The 22,390-nt window shown below is 31.7% G+C and overlaps 1 protein-coding gene across 4 annotated transcripts; it reads right to left on the bottom strand.

The window, feature by feature from the left end:
* Positions 1 to 13,416: 13,416 nt before the first annotated feature.
* LOC115887436 (protein mothers against dpp) lies at positions 13,417 to 20,754 on the bottom strand. 4 transcript variants are annotated; one of them, XM_030906865.1, is made up of 5 exons: positions 20,618 to 20,754; positions 19,583 to 19,859; positions 18,809 to 19,508; positions 18,499 to 18,755; positions 13,417 to 15,012 (listed from the first exon to the last, which is right to left on the bottom strand). In XM_030906865.1, exons 2-5 carry the CDS (start codon positions 19,850 to 19,852, stop codon positions 14,869 to 14,871), a joined length of 1,371 nt encoding a protein of 456 aa, XP_030762725.1. In that variant the 5' UTR covers positions 19,853 to 19,859; positions 20,618 to 20,754; the 3' UTR covers positions 13,417 to 14,868. The 4 variants fall into 4 exon arrangements, with proteins under 4 accessions (XP_030762725.1, XP_030762727.1, XP_030762724.1 ...); XM_030906867.1 differs by having other exon boundaries at positions 20,603 to 20,754; XM_030906864.1 differs by lacking the exon at positions 20,618 to 20,754 and adding an exon at positions 20,351 to 20,441.
* Between the last annotated feature and the right edge of the window lie 1,636 nt (positions 20,755 to 22,390).

Below are 22,390 nucleotides of genomic sequence, written 5' to 3' on the forward strand. Positions count from 1 at the left end.
ATTTGGTCAAGATTTTTTTTACCGAAAATTTACAATTTTTGAAAAATCGAAATTTTAACTATGTACGACTAATCTGTATTGAAATTAGAAAAAACAATTTGGTGTTTTTTTTATTTTTTGTTTTAAGATAAATACGAGTTTTTTTTTCGAAAAATATGCATTTATAATTCTAAATAATACACTTGCTCCTAAATGGTACAAAAGGCATTGTAGATTTTGCATAGGCCCACAATATACTGATATAGCGTGTATCTTCTAGCTGTACAGAAATTTGGACCGGTGTATACAGGGTGTTCAAAAAATATATTTAATATTAAATAAACTTAAATTTTATTATAATTTATCTACTTATTTTACAAATAAAAATATTATTTTGATGTTGAAGATTTTTTTCAACTTGTGCTAGTTATCTGCTTTTAGATACACTCTATAATAATAATTTTTTGGCATATACAGAATGTACAAAGCTTTTTGTACCATTTAGGACCATCGTATGACTAAAAATGTATATTTTTCGTAAAAACATCGTATTTTCAATATTTTTTTCGAAAAAAGTCTGACTACTCACTGCATTCTACACATAAAAGTGCCTTTAGAATGTTTAATTCATTTTTGCGTAGCTGCTGAAATGAACAAACTATCGAACATCTTCAAAAAGTAAATAAAATAAAAAAAACCGAGACTGCAGTATGAAAATTTGAATATTTCTCACGGTTTTCTAGATACCCTATAGAAACAACCAAAATGGTCCACCCTGTACACATGAAAATATCTTTGACCTAAAGTATTCAGATTTCAATCTAAATTAAATCCTAACAAACGGGTTGTGTGAAAATCGCTGTATTTAAAAATCGATCACATTTTACGCGAGAATACAAGCGGATTTAAGCTTAATTTCCCATCATTAACAGCTTATTCACTCTAAATAGAGCCATAAAGAAGATTACCATCAAACGCATACAACGTCCGCAAAATGTTGCACCTAGAAAATTCATTTTATGTTTTGTACGACGTTTCCTGTCCGATTCGATCCGAACAGCTAAAAAGAGCGAGAAAAGTTTCTTTTCCCAAGCGAGCGGCAATTTTTCTTTCGGGCAACCGGTATTTCAATAAATATATCGTGTCTTCTCGATACCGTAAATAGTAGGTCAGTTCGGTAATAGAAGGGAATTATAATATGGATTAACTGGTAAAGCCTGTTCTTCGATTTTCCCACAATTACTTACCGGGCATTCTGCGGGTTTAGCATGTTAGGAAGTTGCAATTTATTATAAAGGAATATAAGATGGATCTCTTATTTTACATTTAGACGACTTATAAGATGTCATTTATTATTGATGCAGTTGGTGGTGCAAAATCGAATCTCGAAAAAAATTATGTGTTAAGATTTAGATTAGAATGAGTGATGTTAAAATTAAATCTAGTATAATCGACGCCGACGAGAGAAAGTTGCGTCACACTAATATGAAAATAGACCATGTTTTCTGCAATTTTTCGGATTTTGCCTCTCGAAGTCGCCCATTATCAATCCGTCCCTGTATTCATTAATGTTACAAGATCCAGCAAATTTGCAGGAAAAAGTGAATATTTAATATAAAACTTTACATAAGAGCAAAGCGCGTTTTAATTTGTTTAATTATAAGGTTCAAAATCGAACAAACTTTTTCCATATCAATAAATGTCAATGTACAATCCGTGATGAAAAGTATACAACAAATAGAAAAAATATTACTGAATATTTGTAAAAGTGAGACCAATTTAGTTAGTCTAGTAACAGAAAAATACAACTGCCATAGCCGCATTTTATACAAACATCCTTTAAATACCGGGTGTTTTTCAAAAGTGGCTGAACCTTAGAATTTTGTATTTTTTTTTCAGATAAAAACGAGACTTGGCATGTTAGTACGAGCAGCCCCGGATCTACAATTTTTTGGAACCGGGGCAAAAAATTGATAGTAGCGCCCCCTTTCTCCAGCGTTTGCATTAAATTAATTTAAAAAACTTTCATATATCTATATATAGGTAGGCATTTTTCGTAAACGGGACAGAATGAGCCTTTAATCTTCATTCAGAACCTCCGAATTAGTGGAATAAATTAGTGGTTTTAATTAGCGTAGAAGTTTGTTTCTGTAATTTCAATGTAAGCATTCAGAACGTCTAAATTAGTGGTAGTCATTTTCAATTAGTAGAAAAAGTAAACAAACTTTTGACATTTCCACTAATTATACTTCAAATTTTGCGGGAAATGTCATTTTGGCCATTGATCCGTCAAGAGAAATCGTGGTCAGAAATCAAAAGTTTATTGTTTTATAAGCTAAATATTTGGCTTTCTTTATGGATACAACTGAATACCGCAAGCTGTTGCTAGGATATTCTGTTAATTTTAATTGTATTTTTTAAACATTGTGAATGATCGTAAATTAAAAAGAAGAAAAATAATTATTGAAATCGCTAATTTATTCCACTAATTGCGAGGTTCTGAATGAAACTTTAGAATGTGCTAAACTAACTGAGCGTTTTAAAATTAAATGAAATACAAGAACGTAAAGTGCATACTAGGCGCTTTGTGTAGCAATTTTTTTGATTTTCAACCGCATTATAAAATGATTTTGGCGCCCCTTAACATTGGCGCCCGGGGCAGGTGCCTCGGTTTGCCCCCCCCCCTAGATCCGGGGCTGAGTACGAGCCCTAACAACTAAATGTTCGGACAAACAAAAATTTATTAAAAACCTTTATTTTCATAAACTGAATTTTTTACATTTAAGAAATACATTAAACATATATTAAAATCTAACATTTCTAATATGAGTATTTAAATAGTTTAGTTTCTATAAACATTAAAATAAACTGTACGCCAATAAATAAACAAAAATATTGCACAATATCATGACAACTAATGTTCGGACACTTTAAAAAATAACTGTTCTAATATGGCTTTACATCGGCATGAACTTTTGCAACCACTGCATGCCTGTTTGGCATTGTTTTTATTAATGATTGACATATGTCAGAATAAAAATTTTGCCATAATTCACTTAATATCATCGTCAAATAGGCAACGGTTTCTTGAGGATCGTGGCACAATTTTTGTTTTGTTTTATGCCACATGTCTCGACAACATTAAGGTCCGGACTGTGCGAAGGCCATGAGGAGACCTTGATATTCATGTCCCTAAACCATTTTTTAGTAGTTTTAGCCATATGGCATGTCCCGCCATCCTGTTGAAATATAAAATTCATATCCTGGTAAAGGTCTCTCGCACTTGGCACAAAACTGTTTTTCAAAATTTCTTGATATTTTGACACATTAGTTGTGCCTTTCTACGACCTCATACCTTCCTAGACCCATTGCGGGCATAAACTCTAAAAGCATAATGCCTTTAGGAAATTACACTGTCCATCTTTCATAAAGATCATGCATGCGTGCAGATGTAATCCTTGAACTTGCAGTTTGCGATTAGAATTAACACCGTCGGATTGGAACTTCTGATGTCAGAAACTACAAAAATGACATTAAGGTAAAAAATGTAATTATTTCCCAATCCAACGCTAATAATTCCAATCGCAAATGGCAAGTGTACGGATTACATGTGCACATGAACCACCTTAATATCGATATAATAAATATAATCGAACACCGCTAGAGTGTCTATTTGATAAAGATTGCCTCAAAAGGACAGTGAAATTTCGTAAAGGCATTATGATTTGAAGGTGTATGTCCAAAATAGGCCCAGAAAAGTATGAGGTGGTAGAAGGTATAATTGATGCGTCAAAAAATCAAAAAATTTTGAAAAATAATCTTGTGTCAAGTGGGAAGGAGAAAGGTCCTTGTAACCAATTGTTCTGGTAAAGACCAGGAGAATAATTTTATATTTCAACAGGATGGCGGGGCATGCCATACAGCTAAAACTACTAAAAATGGTTTAGGGACATAAACATCAAGGTTCCCTCATGGCCTTCGCACAGTCCGGACCTTAATGTTATCGAGACATGTGGCATAAAACAAAACAAAAATTGTGCTACGATCCCCAAGAAACCGTTGCCCATTTGACGATGATATTAAGTGAATTATGGCAAAATTTTTATTCTGGCGTATGTCAACCATTAATAAAAACAATGCCAAACAGGCTTGCAGTGGTTGCAAAAGTTCATGCCGATGTAAGTTCACGATTTTGTGCAATCTTTTTGTTTATTTATTGGCCTACAGTTTATTTTAATGCTTATAGAAACTAAACTATTTAAATACTCATTATAAATGTTAGATTTTAATATATTTTAAAAGTATTTCTTAAATGTAAATAATTTAGTTAATGAAAATAAAAATTTTTAATAAATTTTTGTTTGTCCGAACATTTAGTTGTTAGGGCTCGTATATGACATAAATCAGGATTGACTGACGTATTTTCAAGACTTGAAGGCTTAATGTCTTAATGTGCTAAGTGCCAAAAACAGTTTGTCGTGTTTTATTTGTAAAATATCCTAAGGTCCATCACCAAAAATATAATATATTGTTGGTTATGGAACAATAATATACATTATATAAAGCTCTAAGTGTTACGGCTATTAAATTGTATTGAAAAAATTCTCAACAGAAACACCGTCCGTTCTTATACATTGGTTAGATAAAAAAAAATGTTTTTTTCACTCGAAATATTGATTTTGGCACTTAGAACATTATTTTTTCAAGTCTTCAATAAGTTTCTTGACTGTTTCATCAAAAATGACTACAACTTTTGATTTTTAAATGGCACCCTCGGTATTTTATTACTTCGTTATATAGAAAGTGACATTATGAATAGAATAACATATCACATATATGTAAATTTTTGACAACTTCGCCTAAAACAATAGTATTTTAAATTTCAGCCTAGATTGTTAATGTAGAATGTTCTAATTTTTAAACCAGGAGCATTGGAAAAATAGATTTGATCGTCTAACTTTTTCGTGACTTTTCTTGTCCAGTTAGGATGCTCAAATTGGCACCCATCAGGCGAAAAATACCCGCAATGTTTGACACTTCTTGCTGATCTTTTGTTTACACTTGTTTTTTATGTTTTCAACACATTTAAAGATAATTTTTGTAAACTATCACCATGACATTTTTACTATGAAACATTTTCAATTAAATAACCTTATTTTTTTTCAAATCAAATTTTTTTACAACTAGTTTTGAAAACTCGAATAATAGTTTTTATGCAAATAGTTCGGAAATAGATTATTTTGTATAACGAATGCCAGCGCGGTTTTAGAGGAGGGATAATAATTAGCCTCCATAGACACATCGAACTCCAAAAAAAAAATAATTTGCTATATTTTATATTAACTTAAACGTCAGATGAACAATTCCCTTTTAGAAATTTATTATTATATATCATGTTTCTGTTAGACTAAGGACAATTTGTTAGAACTAATAATATTCAAAATTTAAAATCGGTGTAAATATAAGTATTTATTACACCAACATGGTATTCCAGTAAGAATCTCAGTCTGAGATTTAAGAGCAGCAGGATTAAGAAAAGCAAATGTAAGAAAAAAAACATCTATTATCATCCTGATATTATTATTTCTATATTATTGTTTTATTCTTAAAATAAAAATATTATATTGGCATGTACATTTCCCTGCTTATTTTTATTTAAAATTATCCCCCCCCCCCCTAGAATTTTTTTTTCTAAAACCGCCCTTGAACGAATGGAGTTTTATTATGAAGATTTTTTTTCATGTACATGTTTGTATAACTCATGTACATGAGTTATACAAAACAGATGTTACCCCTCAACGTGTTGCATACAAGATTTTTTCTAATTTTGTCCATCAACAATATTCAGTATTACATTTGACTATGAATGTCATCTTTCTTGGTATACTCTTTGATGTCTTCTAAAAATTCTTTTAATACATCACCGACAAAAACAATAATTATTAAAGTGTCAACAGATTTACCTGTCGCTATATTATCAAAGGCCTGACTTTTTAAGCGTCTAGCGACAAATCATTTATTTCATCATTAGTTGCAAAACAGAAAAATATTTCGTAACTAGTTTGCGAAATGAAACATTTTTCTAAACGTCAAAGAATTATAAAGTGGCACAACTAGAAAAAAATATTTGTTTTAAATTTATATGATTATTTCTTTGTTTGTTCCTATTTAAAAACTTTAGTCATGCAAAGTCCACAACAGCAGTGGAGCCATTAATAAAAACAATTCCCCGAATATAAGTCTATTTAAATATGTTAAGTAGTTTAAAGCATGACGAATGTCTGATCAGACATAATTCTCAATGCTTTTATCTTGAACAGCTTCAAGTGACTACTTATTTCTTATTTAGTAATAACTTTTTTTAGTATTTCCTTCTTTTATTCTTTTCTATTTAGTATTTCTTATGGATTACGAGATCCCAATAAAATGTATTTTATCAAGAAGAGGTCAGAAACTACCAATAATCTATTATTTTAAAACGTTTCGAAGTATGATGTCGAAAAGCATTGGACAGAAATAAAATATATTAAATGTTTTATAATCAAAGAAGTTCTGTTTGTTTTTTGAATAATAAAAATGTACAAGGTGTTTATGTATATTTTAGACAATAGCTACCTACATAAATATTTCATTTAGGGATTAGTTTAAATTATAAAAAAAATAGATTTTGCCTGTAGCCCATTGTCAAACCAGGTGAACCAGACCTTTAAGTCGTAAAGTAGGTAACTGGACGATATTAAAATAAATCAATATAATAAATACATCTAATCAATATTTATATTTTCATATTTTACAAAATATTCATGTTTCTTGTCTCGTTTCTGATGATTTCCTAACTTTAAGAAACAATGTCCGCATGATAAGTTTAAATGTTCCAAAAAAGTCACTCTATTTAGTTAATGAAATTTCTTTACCTTTACTACCTACCTCCATTGCCTTTTGGGTATAAATACAAATTAAGGCAAATTTTATAAATTAAATGAGAATTTCACCCTTAAAATTTTGAGTTAAAAAAAACAAGAAAAACCAGCCGTCCCACGCTGGTTAGTTTGGTGACAATTATGATATTTTTCAGGAACCATGTTCCGTAATAAAACTCTTAGGGAACTGATAGAAAAGGAACATAAAACCATAACTTTTAGAATTTTTAAAATATCAAAAAAAGGGAACAGTCATTTTTTGACGTTTTTGAAGTTCCAAAATATAAGGTTTGTTGCTATTTTCGTAAAATGTTACAGATATTTAATTGTACAAATTTTTTAACTTGAACAACCTTTTTTATTTATTATTAATAGTCTAAGAGCTAGCAACGTTTTCGAGAAAGTATTTTAAGACGTCTTGCTCTTTGATATATCTTTTACTATGCTCTCTGGAACAGCATGCGGTCCGTCTGGCTGCCCATACCCGTTGCGTTTACTACTGCGCATCGGAAGAAGATCCTATATTTTTTTATTAATTAAGTCCTATAAATTCTAGTATTGAATATAAATCGAACATGTCTCCATAGCGCAGTGCGTAGTTTCCGACCACGAACCGATGATTCTCAGTTCGAATCCGGGCCAGGTTACAGACTTTTTTATTTTATTTTCGTTTATATTCTGATAGTAAAGTATTAAATAATTCTGGTAATTAAAAAAAACAAATATTTGTCGGAAACTCTACGCACTGCGCTATGGAGACATGTTCGATTAATATTCAATAGTAAAATTTATAGGACTAAATTAATAAAAAATATAGGATCTTCTTTCGATGCGCAGTAGTGAACGCAACGGGTATCGGAAGCCAGACGAGCCGCATGCTGTTCCAGAGAGCATAGTAAAAAAGATATATCAAAGAGCCAGACGTCTTAAAATACTTTCTCGAAAACGTTGCTAGCTCTTAGACTATTAAGAGACAGACCTAATGTAGAAATTTGGAATTTCAAATGCGTAGCCCGTATGCTATACTAATATTAGCACACACGCACTCTCGTACTATATGGAGATAGCTATCCGCTAAAATACACGTGAACACCCTGGACTGTTCCTTAAACAGTAGGAATGTACGCTTCGGATGTAAGTTAGTTGCTTTGGAATATTAAAATAAAAGAAATCAGTTAAAATGCTTAATCATATTTATGTATACAATATTTCCCTATCAGCATTCACACATAAGTAGAGATCTTGTTTCATATTAAAATTAATATATTCTAAGATGACAGCTTTGTGAAAATATTTATGTGATTATATCTGTCTCTAAATATACAATAAATTATCAAAATAAAAATGGTAATAAAACTAAAAAGTGATCTAGAACTAATGCTACTAAACTATTTTTAATCAATCATCAACAAAATATAAACATTTCCCGATTAAACTTTTACAGGGTTGTAACAAAACCTGTAAAAGTAAATCTTAATAAAATGGTAAAGAAAAATGTATAATTATAATAACAAATCTAAATTGCAAAAAAGGCAGCCAGATGCCACAGTAGAAAAACTTAAAATTATATATATATTTTATAATTCAGGTCATCTTGAGGGCCTTTTAAGTTTTTGAGTAGGTTCTCTTTTGCCAAATAAAATATCAAGCACTGAATATCTAGCTGTGAATATCTTTTCACTGTAAAACTTTGGAAGATATGTTGTGTGGGGTATAGTTATTCAAAGTTATCTAACTTTTATTGTTACAGAAATAATGTTAAGTAAATTATCTCCAATTAGTATTTTAATGCTATCTAACAACCGAATCTACTAAACTTGGAAGATTAACATTTCCGCTGCATGTATTCAACTTTTTACCTTTAAACAACTTTCAATCATAAAGAACGTTTCGTATTAGGAATAATCCAATAATGTTGTTTACTATGCAATACCGGGTGGTGCATCGTCGTTGGAAACATCGGAAATCCCATGCAAATTTTGAACTGTCCAAATATAGACTCCCCTATTAATTTTACAGCTAAAGCGTAAATAGCTTTTTAAAGGTCTGCCTCTGCTGAATACATACAGGTTGTTAACTGGGCAGTTACTTATAGGTGAACAGAATGGCAACACTGCCTATTGAGAACGCATGCACTTATAGGGTTTTCTGCCGACTCCGTAGCGTCGTCTATCGACGAGCGGGCCGAGGTTGCCATATTTCAACCATAAAGATCTTGCCGCGAGTAATAAACAAATTAACAACCTGTATGCCAAATTTGAACAATTTTTGACAAGCCAATTTTAAGTAATTTAAGAAAAATTACATCTATTTTTAAATTAAAACTGAACAGGTAACAATACAAAACCAGTCAAATGTCAACATACCTTAAGTTGTCAACCTATGATTTTATCATTGTCGAATGTAATTTGTTGTGCTGTCTACACGAAATGTATTTTTGTAATATAAAACGGTGAAAAAATGACATTGACAAAATTATAGGATCACAACTTGTACAATGGAAATTGCCTGGTTTTTTATTGTTATTGTTACCTGTTCCTGTTCAGCTTTGAATAAGAAGACTAAGGAAGGAGCATATCAAAAATCTTAGATCCACCGCGATGGGCCTCAAATATGGCCGACTTAAATTCAGGTTTATCAGTGCCGTTCTAATTTTATTTAAAAAATGTGAAACTATGATATAGGGTAGACGTGGGGTAGACTCAATAATTTTTTTTTGTTTTACGTTGTGAATAAATGTTGGTAGTTATTAAAATTGTTATAAAAATATAAAATTCTAATAAAAATAGATAAGTTATAATAATTATTTACAACCATAAACATCCGATACTCTACTGAAGCAGGTAAGTCAAATTGACGTATCTAAATTCTTTGACATCTAATCTTTGACAAGTAGTAAATAAAAGCAAAAATGCAAGAAAAAATATATAATTAGTTAATTTAAGTGAATTTCATAAATGATCGGTTTACTACACGTATGTATATTATATAGTCACTTACTAGCGAAAAGTTGTTCCATTATTTCACTCGATTTTTGCCGAGATCTACCGCACGCTACACAGCCAACTATTTTAGAGTCTTTTTCGATAAATCGCGATAGTGTCACTGTTAATTTAAGTTCTGCCACAATTTCCATCTAGATTTACTACCTTTATACAACTATCAGTAGTAGAATAAATAATAAATAACATAAAATAAGCTCCGTAAAGACTGACAAATCCACAAAATTTCAAATCAAATTCAAATATGTCAAATGAATCGTCAAACAGAACTGTCAAGGATCCCCACCCTAGAGTCCTTTTTCCGCCCACCATGCATGAATACATGGATAGCATTATGCTCCTTCCTTAGTCTTCTTATTCAAAGTTGTTCAGTTTTAATTTAAAAATAGATGCAGTTTTTCCTAAATTAAAATCAGCTTGTCCAAAATTGTTTAAATTTGGCATGTGTATTCAGCATACGCAGGCAGGAAATTAACAGGGGAGCTAAAATTTGGGCAGTTCAAAATTTGTATGCAACTTCCTACGTTTCCAACGACGATGTACCACCCGGTATAAACTGTAATTACATGCGAAAAAATAAGACAGATGATTGTTAAAAAGTGGAGAGAGGAGGGGAGTTTCCATATAGCATTTTTCGATATCACTTTTCTCTACATAGTTATTTGGTTAATATGTATAGGGTGACAAACTCACAATATTATCTACTTATGTAATGACAATATGTAAAATTTAATATCAGTCAAAATCAAAAAACTTTGACATTAGTATGACATTATTTAATAAAAGTTTTGTTTTAAATCTTATAATGTATGTGGTCGTAGGTAAAAAATAGTATGTAATGTGTGTTGCAAAAGCATATTACACACTCATTAAATATTGTACTTGTGTAATATGCTTTCCACAATACTCAATAGGGATATGCAGAATTTCTTCAGCATACCCAATTAAAACAACCATTTGACATTTTATGTGGTAACTGTCACTGTGGCTAATTATAAATATCCTTTTTTTCAATATGTAAAAAGTGGGGTTAGATGACAAAATATGGAAAAAAGTGCTCAGTGTCAGCTGAGGTAGGATATCTCGATAGTGAGTCGATTAAGACACTCGCTAAGTCGGTAGGTCATTATATGACTGAAAGCCATAATACAAAGAAAACAAGGTATGATCGATATCGGCTCCAATTTCGTCCAGTTTGCGCATATCACCTGTAACGTCACTATGCCATACAAAAATATTCATATTGTTCAATTGCCACTAATAGAAAAAGTCCCAGATAATATAATACATAATAGGGAAGAATCAGGACATAACCTCAAAAGTTATGTCAAATCATTTTCAGTTTGACAATTTGAAATTTGCGACCGGAGCGTGCCGACCAATGGTGCCGGTATCACCGACGACTTCTTTTCTTTGTATCTAGGCTGAAAGCCGTGGTTCGGATTTAAAGGTAAACAAAGATTATGACCTTAGGTAACTTAGATTAGCTCTAGCGAGAAATTAACTCAACTTTAAACTTGGAAAAAATGGAAAAGTTGTTCAGAATTTAATTTTACATCTTTGTACCGTGTTTTATAATACAGGAACTTTCAATTTTTTTTATCATTTCAGAATATTTTCAAAAAATAGTACTTCTTTGCTAAAATTCTACAGAACATAAAACAGGCAACAAAGTCAATACTCTAATATTATCACTTTTAGTTTTTTCCACTTCACTGTAGAACAGTAAAACAAAATTTACAATTGAGAAAACATTTCTATTAGGTTCGGCTTGGTATTAATATCATTCATACAAAAAAAACATGATATTTTTGAAAAGTCTCTGTATGTTTACGAATCTTGGTACATGGATGTACGAGGGTAGTCCGATAAGTACTTGGCCCACAAAAGAAAAACAAAAATTTTGGAAAAGTGGCAATTTCTCAACATAGTCTCCTTTCAACACGATACACTTGACCCAGCGATGCTCCAACTTCTTTAACCACTCTGAAAAATACGTTTTCTCGAGGTCTGGAAAGTAGGCATCCGTTGCGGCGATGACTTCCTCATTCGACTAAAATTTTTGCCCGGCGAGTGACTTTTTCAAGTTTCGAAACAAAAAGAAGTCGCACGGGGCTAAATCTGGAGAATACGGTGGATGGGCAGCAGTTCGTAGCCCAATTCGACAAATTTGGCCGTGGCGAGGACGGAGGTGTGAGCGGGTGCGTTGTCATGGTGGAAGAGCATTTTTTTCTTCGCCAAATGGGGCCGTTTTTTTGCAATTCGACGTCGAATCGGCAACAATTCAGAATAGTACAGCCCTGTGACCGTTTTGCCCTTCTCCAGGTAGTCGATGTAGATCTTGTGAATTCCATTCACAAGACCCCAGGGTGAAGTCCACTGTTTCAACTATTCCTTGGTCTCTGGTGTGTACCAAAGACTGTATATATTCTAAAGGACTGTTCGATCGCGTCAAATCGCCGCTGTCGTAGTCGCCGTGGAATGCTACGTCACGCGCTGACCAGCGCTCCACAGTGCGGCGGATGGTTATTCTAGCGGGACAAAATCTCAAGAGCAATGTTTGGGACTTAAAATCTAAGAACGTAGCAAATGGTCTAATATATATATATATATATATATATATATATATATATATATATATATATAACTCTAATATAGCAACTATATGGTTAAATTTATTTATTTATTAACAACTTAATTTATTAATAAATAAATACAAGATAATAAAACTATGATATTATTCGTACATGACACACAAAAACCGTATTGTAAACTATTGCCAAATACATAAAATTATGATATCAGGTGAAATACTTACAAAAAACTCTTTAGCAGTTATTTTTTAATTACTTTGTAATCTTGGGACACCCTCTATATTTTATTTTAAAGAAATTAATTAAGATATTTTAATTTTAATTTTAACACTCGGTAATTGTAAATTCATATATAGTAAGTATCTAAGACAATTTTTTAAACTCAGAGCCTTTTGATGGAGTTGTTTTTTTTGATACTATCCGATTGAAATGAAACTTTTTGGGCATTCACCTGTTAAGCTTGAACTCCCTGTGACTGTGACTACCTGTGTTGGTAACTATTGGTAACTCAAAAGATCTACATCATTCAATATATCGATATTTGAAAAAAAGTGAAAGTTTGATATCTGCAGAACAAAGGCACGAAGGATTTTAACAAATAATATACGTACAGTAGAAAAGTACATACCTGTGGCAATCTTCAACATAATTTGGCTTTGGAATAAAATGTATAAGCACTTGTAAATATTTTGTTTTCATATGATCTCTGCCTTGCTGAGCAGAAAACGACCAAATTTGGTTGATAAAAATGTATCGAAATACAAAGAATATTCATGCATTTTTATATCAATTGGAATGTTTACTATTTATTCTTACAGCACACATTTTTTGACTTATTTCTAACCAAACGCTTTTGTCCCGCTAAATTTATCTTCCACTGTGCGCTCGTCCGTCAAATGCAAAAATAACTGTCACTGTCTAAAATCTTTAGCGCCAACTTCAACTCGGTCCCCAGATGACGTAAAAAAACTGACAGTGCAGGAAGATAGGAATCGAACTATCCTTATCTCTATAGTATCCTTGGGTGTGTACCAGTGGACCTTGTTTGTACCATGACCATTGTGATGTGTACCATGTTATGTCGACGGTCACGAAACGACGCAAAAACTCCTTCGGATTGCGCTTAAACAGAGTCAAACAATGCTCTGAAGTGGTCTCACGCTTGCGCTTGTCCGGAGTGAACAGCCATCGCGCCGACAACTTTCTCATGGATATAACCCACGCGGTCTTTTGAGATGCCTACTGCCTCAACTATCTCGCGCACCTTCAATCGGCGGCCTGCCAATACGAGATCATGGATTTTTGTTATGTTATCCTCCGTGGTAACCGTTTTCGGGGGACCTGGGCGTGGCTCATCAAAAACCGACGTGCGACCACGTTGAAACTCATTTTTGACAGTCGCCATCGAAGGAGAAGAGTCCGTACACAGCATCCAAGCGCTCTTTAATTTCGCTGCGCGATTTTCCTTCCAGAAACAAGAATCGAATCACCGATCGATATTGTTCTTTCTCCATTTCTCTAAAATCGGCGGACACGCCCGCTTCCACACGTGGCCAAAACAAAACTACGAGTCTGATTCGGCTGAAATTTTGACAGTAGCCGTCTACTACACGATGGTAAATTTCTCTTGCGATAGTGGCGTCATCGGGCGGTGAGGACTTATCGGACCGCCCTCGTAGAACTATATTCCGAACTTTTCTCTTTGATATTTTGTTATTAAAAGTTTTATAAGTATAGAGGACTTTTTAGGTTTGTTCCAACCGGACCGAGAACCGATCCTGGGACGGTAATTTCTAGTCGCCCACTTATTGTTTGAGAAGTTTGATCGTTTGTCAAGATTAACAAATGAATTCACTGATAGCAAAATTACCGTTCTAGGACGGTTCTCTTGTCCGGTTGGAACAAACATTTTAATTAGCTGCCATAACAGGTTGTTGCATGATATACGTATAACCTGTTCATTGTTGAGATTTTTATTTTTCTATTGTTGGAGATGCTGAAGCATATAAGTACTTTTTTCAATAGCTCAATAATAAAAAAAAACATGTAGGAAACTTTTTGGCACAAGAGGTGAGATTGAATTAAATTTAAAAAAATTTAGATCGTTCCTGAGCTCAAAAATAGTAATAATGAATGGTTTTTGTCTTATGTAATTAAGAAACATGAAATTAAATATTCTTTTCTATATAATTTAAATCAATTTTTTTAATTCTACAATCATTTATTCATACCAAACAACTTATGTAGAGATATAAAAGAGTGAAACAGTTAAAATTAAGAAAGATATACATTAGGTATTTGTACTTCTTGAAGCTTTTTCATTAATTAAAGGCCCCCTAAAACTAAAATAATTGTATATACTCACTAACGCTATTAGGAAACAGAACTGATTGCGTTGTGAGGTGCTCCCATTTGTGTGAGGACTTTATCTAACCATTGGAGCGGACCGTGAAGATGGATTTCTATCCAACAGGGAGTACTTGTAACATCCTGTCTATGATATTCTGCACCCCAACCCTAAAGAAAAGACAATGTTTTAAATTCCATCAATACAAAAAATGTGTTTTCCTTAACAGAAATAATATCTTGTTTTAACAAACTGGACAGAGGCACAAGAGGAAACATTTTTTTATTATTGATTTTTATTAGATTAAGATAAATACATTCTTCATAAAAAAATTTCGCTTGTTCTAAAATGGTCAATCCCGTTTATATTTTTCCGAATTTCCCATACCGTTTCAGAGAAAATTATATGAAGCATTAATTATTATATGAAACATTATTAGAATATGGTTGAATTTACCTTTGAAGTCCTACAAATCAAAAGGCGTTTCTAGTGTATTATAATTTTGATTTCATTCTTGGATAGATGGGTATTATTAATTTTGATTAATGCCATATTTTTTACTGTTGTCAAAGTATCACATTTTCCGATAACTATTTTCGCCCTAACATTGAACTATATAAGTAAATGTGTTGTGCTTTTTTAACATTTTAAAACAGCAAAAACATGACGTTAATTAAAATTCCATCAATAACCCATAGACACAATAACCCCAAGAACTATAGACTGTCCAACGACAAGATCCTTGACAGTGATAGATGTGTCTGTCATTTTAATTTCAAAGTAGTTTATTTTATTTTACAAAGAAATAAGTTGGTACAACTGGAACGCATAGCAGGAAATTAGTATATTTAAAATTTGACTGATAAGTAATTACTTCAAAATATTATGAAAAAAAACTGTATGAAACTCAAAAAATGTATGAGTTATTTTATTAAAAAAAAAACCGTATGTGTTAATGCAAAACAAACAAGAACAAAACACCACTTACCAAAAAATATAATAACTATTTCTTACTTTCAAGCTTCAAGAAACTTCCCGCATTTATTATTATATTATTTATCAATATAACTTATGTACAAATACAAATTTGTAATATTCCACAGGAATAAATAAAACAACATTAATAAAACAAACTATTTTATTAATAATAACACTTACCAAATTTTATACCTTAAAGGTTGATTAATTAACTTTAATCTTAATTTTTTTTAAACCAGTACCTTTTCACATTATTTTTCTGCAGTACTAAAATCCATTATTTACCTATCGTGTGATGTCGATATATTTAACAGCTACTCCAGTGGTATATGTTTAGAATGATCCTTGTAGCATATACGAGATGCACTTATCTATGACAAGATGGTATACAAACTTTATTGATGGTAACTTTATTGGTGTATAAGATTTTCTGCCTGGGCAGCAAGTATTAACTATAAACTGTGCTCTGGGTCTAGAGTTAATTTTCCCTCGATTTTTCCTCCACTTGACTTCAAAAGACACAAAATACACGTAATAATCACAACCAATCAAAATGCATCATCTTCCAAAACGCAGATATTTGACATAAGTTGACACAAAATTATAACCTATACTTGGCAAAACTTTGACAAGTCTCAAAAATCTAAAGGCGAGTTCATACGTATCAGCGTCCGTTTGTCGTTCATCGTTCCTTCAAACCAATTAAATTTAAATATGATATGTCATTTTTGAAATAAACCAATAAAACTGGTTAAAAACAACAAGAGACGACGCATGACGGATTTATATTTAAACCCATCCATAGTTAACGTAAAAAATACTAGAAAGTTTTTTTAGTAAAATAAATAGATTGGTATGGGACGTCATCTGCTTTTCTTCTGTCATCGTCTGTCGAAATCTTACCTGAGAAAAGAACAGAGCATATCTATCAAAGAATGAAAACGAAATTACATTACCATAGAAACGCATTTTCAACCATGTTTTCATGCTTTTTTTTTTAATTTTCTCTAATACGGCATGGAAAGTATAAACAGAATTAACCATCTTAGAACAAGGAAATTTTTTTACGAAGAATGCTTTTTTCTCAAAATGTTAATAGTAAAAAGGTTTTATATACCTCTTGTAAAGACAATCCGGGGACATACTGTATATATCGGGGTTTATAGTCTAAGATTTTCAACAATCCAAACAAATCCTTTTATAAAATATGTAAGCAATGTGATTAACAAATAAACAATTAAATTTGCCATTTATTTAAAACTGTAAAGTAGAAAATGTATTAAACTTTTTTACCAAAACTACAGTATAATAGTGTCCTAATCCACTATTTCAAATGAAATACACTAACTTTTTTTTCAAAATTCGGCTGCTAAAATTTACACAATATTTGAAACCTTTAAACAGGATTAAAATAAAATATATTTTTTCCAGTATTTCAAATGAAGCACATTGTATTAAACAATCAGATATTTGTTTAATATTTATGTTTTATTGCGCACTTCCTACCTAAAATCTGTGATTGCTGAGAAAATTCTGTTTTTTTTTGAAAATATGTCATTATTATCATTGAAAATATATCATTGTTTACCATTAAAAGAGACCATACCTATCTACAATAGAGCAGAATAAAACTGAAAACCATTTAATCAATTCAATGATCAATTCACTTGATTAATTAAGAAATACAATTTATTGTACTGATGCAATAGGAAATAATCATTATAAATCAAAAAATTAGTGTATAAACTTCGAGTTTGTAAAAAAAACTAAAGCTCTAAAATAAAATGTGTTCGCTCAACTCATAACAAACTGTATTTGAAACAGCAGAGAAAAATATTTTTCCCATCAAGTTTTGAACCAGCCTATACCATGTCCTGTGCAATATAACATAATGTATTTGAGTACACCTAGTTTGATATGAACACTGCTATAAAATAACTATTTACAATCAAAAAATACAAGTAACTTTATAATTCTGAGAGAGCTTTAAATATGCAGAAGGTTTAATTTGAAAAATGCGATATTTCAAAAACCACTTGGTATAGAATATTAAATTATGGTAGGAATGAGAATGACCTCTTTGTAGGAATGGAAACTTAAAATCAAATCTACAGAGGTAAAAATGTATATAGAAAAATATCAAAAAATACATAACATTTAAAAATATTTCGTTTTAATTTTGGAAGTATGTTTGAGATAGAATCATACTGTATATTTACCAAGACAATGTACACAACCATTGTTCTTATTGAGAAATGCCAATTGAGCTATTCAGAAATGCTAGGCCACCCTGTAATCTATACATGATTATAAAAAATCCACCTTTAGAATTTTAAAAATATTATTTTATTTGTAGATACTAACCAAAATAATAAAATTAATGCAGAAAAAAATAAACATGTGAACAGAAAATCTTAACCTTTTCATAAATATACAGACAAATCCTTTTTTTAATATATATGTATTACTCAAAGTACTGTGAATTGTTTCAAATTCAAAAGCTGATTTTAGACAATTATGTCAACATTATTTTTATAAGTAATTTATAGTTTAAGAGTTTAGATCTCAGTACATTATATTTTAACTAATATATTTTAACATGTTATATCTGTAAATATATTAAATGTTTGTTAATTAATATTAAACATATTAATTTATTATTAAAAAACACACAGTACCTTAACAAAGCTCATTCGAATGGTACACATTTTGGTGAGCTCATATACTGCTTCAAAACCATGATTTACACATTGGGACAGCAACTGAGCAAATTCTGCATTATTGAAGATCCTCAGGGAACACCCCGCTGGAATTTTACACACTGTAGAGGGGTGGAAGTTATGGTGATGGTTACAATTTCTTGATTGTACAAATATTGGTGAATCTGACAAACACTCTGCATATACTTCTCCATTAACATAATATAAATGTACACCTTGAATAATAAATATGTCAGTATATTAAAGTAAACTATTAATTATTTGAAACCTTTTCCTATGTGTCTTCTTGTATTTTCAATAGTACTGTTTCTGTTCACATTGCTTAATTGCCCTAAACAAAACCGATCACTATTGTTACTTGGATTGGTAAAGCCATCCACTATAACTGATGTAGAGTGACAATGGAAAACTTCACCCACTCTACTATTGAGCTCATAGTAAGCAATTGATGCCCAGTATGGTTGTTCTTGGTATGGCACTGCTTGAACATCTTGTGTTAGAGGTGGTTCTGGGCTGGGATTGTTATTGGTTGTTGACGCATTTTCATCTGTTGGACTATATGCAGGTGGAGGTGTTTCAGCCAAGTTGGCATATGGAGATTGAGGATTTGAAATAACACTTCCTGGACTAGATGCATTAGATATAGGAGAGCTAGGGCTCATGTGGGCCGAATTAAAACCATTTGAAGAATATCTCATATTATGAGGCATATTTGGTTCGACTATTTGTTGGAATGGCAATAACGAATGGCCTGGTACAAAATCATTATGACGTGGTACCAAGACTGGTGGTAAGACTGGACTCTCTACCCTTTTATAATGATAAGGATTAATGCACACTTCCTTCTGTTTAGATGAAAACGGGTATTGGCATGTTTCTAAAGGTTTTAATTCGTGATGGCTCTGTAAATCAGGCCACCTCCATACACGGCAGTATATTACATGGGGCAACCCCTTCCTATGAGAAACCTACAACAGAAGTAACCATTGTCAACACTGTACTAATATTGGAATAGCTATATCAAAAGAAAAATTTTACAAACCTGTAGTCTGCCATCCAAACTTCTAGGGATAGTCACGCACTTGCTTGGTTGTCCAGGACAACTTAAGGCCCTTTCCAAATCGTCTATTGCACCTTTTCGTTTTTTTAACTTTTTCACTAAACTATCCACTGCTTTTTCAGCCCACTGTTCCTCCTCGTCACCTTGTTTCCACCCCAAAAGTTTTTTAACTGCAGGGCTGGTAAATGAAAATAAGCTGTTCAGGGTTTGAATTGGTCCACTGCTAGAAGATTCACCTTCATCTGTGTCCATGTTTATACTAAAAAATTGATAACCAATTATATCCTAAACTTACTTAACCATAAATTATAAAAATTTCTAAAAAGCACCTTGACAACATTCCACTTTTCTTATAACTTACACAAGTTTTAAACAAATACCTAATGGTTCTTTAAACACGTTTAAAATACTTTTTTTATAATACAAAATGTTTAGAACATAACAACCGGTTAATCATAAATTATTATAGAAGTTTCTAAAAAGCACTTTGACGACATTCTACTTTTGTTATAATATATATAAGTTTAATGCAATTTTAATTTTATATAGCCAACCAAATAACTAGTGTTATTTTAAATAAAAATACGTTATTGTTATTTCGATAGCAGTGTCCCATTCCCACAACAATTTATAACTATAACTATATATCACTCTTCGCGTGTTACAATTCTAGAAAACGAAATTTGAAAACACTTAAATTTTGGAATATAATTTCCGAGAAAAATCAAACAAATACAACAAATGACTCACAAATTATTAAATTGAGTCACATAAAACTGAAAATCTGTAGCCATGTTATGATTTATTTCACAGTACACTGCACTACACGTACATTTCTAACAGTTAAGCGTATGGTACTAACTGTATACTTCCTATAAACTTGGTATTTATCAAGAGCAGCTTTAGCTTTTTTCTCAACAACAAAAATAAAGCAGACATGACCGAGAGCATTTGATCGTTCAATACAGTCTAGGAAGCTTTCTCCAGAACCCATTAACGGACCTGCATATTCCTTACCTTAATTATATTGGAAATAACTATATTATGGCACACTTGTGGGTAATTTTGTCAGAAATATGAGAAAAACGCAAAAAAATGAACACACAACGACTTGGTGACGCCAGATCAAGCAGTGTTTTGTAAACTTGACGATTCTATCAAGAGTGGCGCTGATAACGGTATTGGCGGTAAATTTAAACAGCTTGGCTCTTGCAAATCGACAAAGTTTATCGAGGAAGTTTATTATAAAGCAAACGCATTTTTAAGATAATGCTTTTTATTCATTATAAATATATTTATTTTATTCTTATTTTAGGAAATAGAATATTTAATTCGCGTTATTTATTTCCATTAATAAATGCATAATTTTCTGAATAAATGAAATATTTATGAAAAATGAATAAATAAAAATTTTGGAATATTTAATTATCAATTCTTATTTTTTTATATTTATTCTTAAGTAATCATATTTTTTGTTTTAATTATACAGGGTGTTTCAAAACAAATTGCAAAAATCTTTAAAGGGTGATTTCCTGTCAAAAATCTTCGTAAAGATGTTAATAATGCTAATATTAATCCCCTCCCTATTTTTTTCTTAAAACTTACCCGATGTGAGAGTAAAAAATAAAATATGAATAATTCCGCGTCGGCAGTGGCGGATACAGATGGGGGCCATGAGGCCCGGGCCTCCGTAAAATCTGTAAATTGGGTGAAATATTATAAACATTATTTTTTCGCCACCTTTGTACAGGGTGGGTCAAATTCGACGCTTTTAAATAGAAACACCCTTTCTATAAAAGATAGACAAAAACCTATAGGAGATAGACAAAAACTAATATCGGTGGCTGGAGCTCAATTTTTGTCAAAAACATGATGGTGAAAACTGCATATCGATATCTATTACCGTTTCGGAGTTACGGGGTGTTTTTCAAAAATATGCATTTTTAACAAATCGCTGTAACTTCTTTGGTATGGAAAATTTTGTATTTTTTTAAATAATTTAAGAATTATCAACAGAAAATTTGATTTTTTATATGGGACACCCTGTATATTTTTAATTTATTGAAAATAATTTAAAATTACCTTTCCAAAAATATAACAAACTTGATATTTTGCTCTATTCCTCTTCGAGATATAGAGTATATAAAAATTCGCCCGCTTTAAATAAGTAAGCTTTGAACGGCACCGGCTGTATCTAATACAAAAAAATTCTAGCTGTGAGCATCAATTAAAACGAAAATAATATTTGCTATGAGAGATGCAGAATTTTATAACAATTTAAAATATATTTAACCAACATCAACACATTTAAACTATATCTATTAACAATAAAAATAAATAGCAAACAAAGAAATCAGATTTTGCTACAGCAGGTGTTCAACATATCGACCCTCTTCTGTTATGGACAGACGGGACAGTTTTTGAAAATGTCTCGCGGAATTCATTAACTCAGTGGGGGGTGAAAGATACCCTCTCATAACTGCTGTATTTTTAATTCTTGTCTAGATTATACGGAAGAATAAGGAACCTTTATTCTTCCGCAAATATATCCATAGGATTAGATCTCTGGGCACTAAGTCAGGCGGCCTCGACGGCCCACGGCTGGGATCTTGGTTAGCTATCCAATTATTCTTGAAATTGGCTGCAAAAATTTGCTGCTCATCAGCTTTCAGAGGCGGTGCTGTTGTCTTGCTGGAAAAATATGTTTTCGAGTTCCATTAAGGGCATATCATCAATAAGGGGTCCAAAACCTACTAGTTAAAAGTGACGAACTTTCAAAAATTCTGTATT

Source organism: Sitophilus oryzae, unplaced genomic scaffold, assembly GCF_002938485.1.
Source record: "Sitophilus oryzae breed Bouriz unplaced genomic scaffold, Soryzae_2.0 scaffold_575_pilon_pilon, whole genome shotgun sequence".
NCBI classification, from domain to species: domain Eukaryota; kingdom Metazoa; phylum Arthropoda; class Insecta; order Coleoptera; family Curculionidae; genus Sitophilus; species Sitophilus oryzae.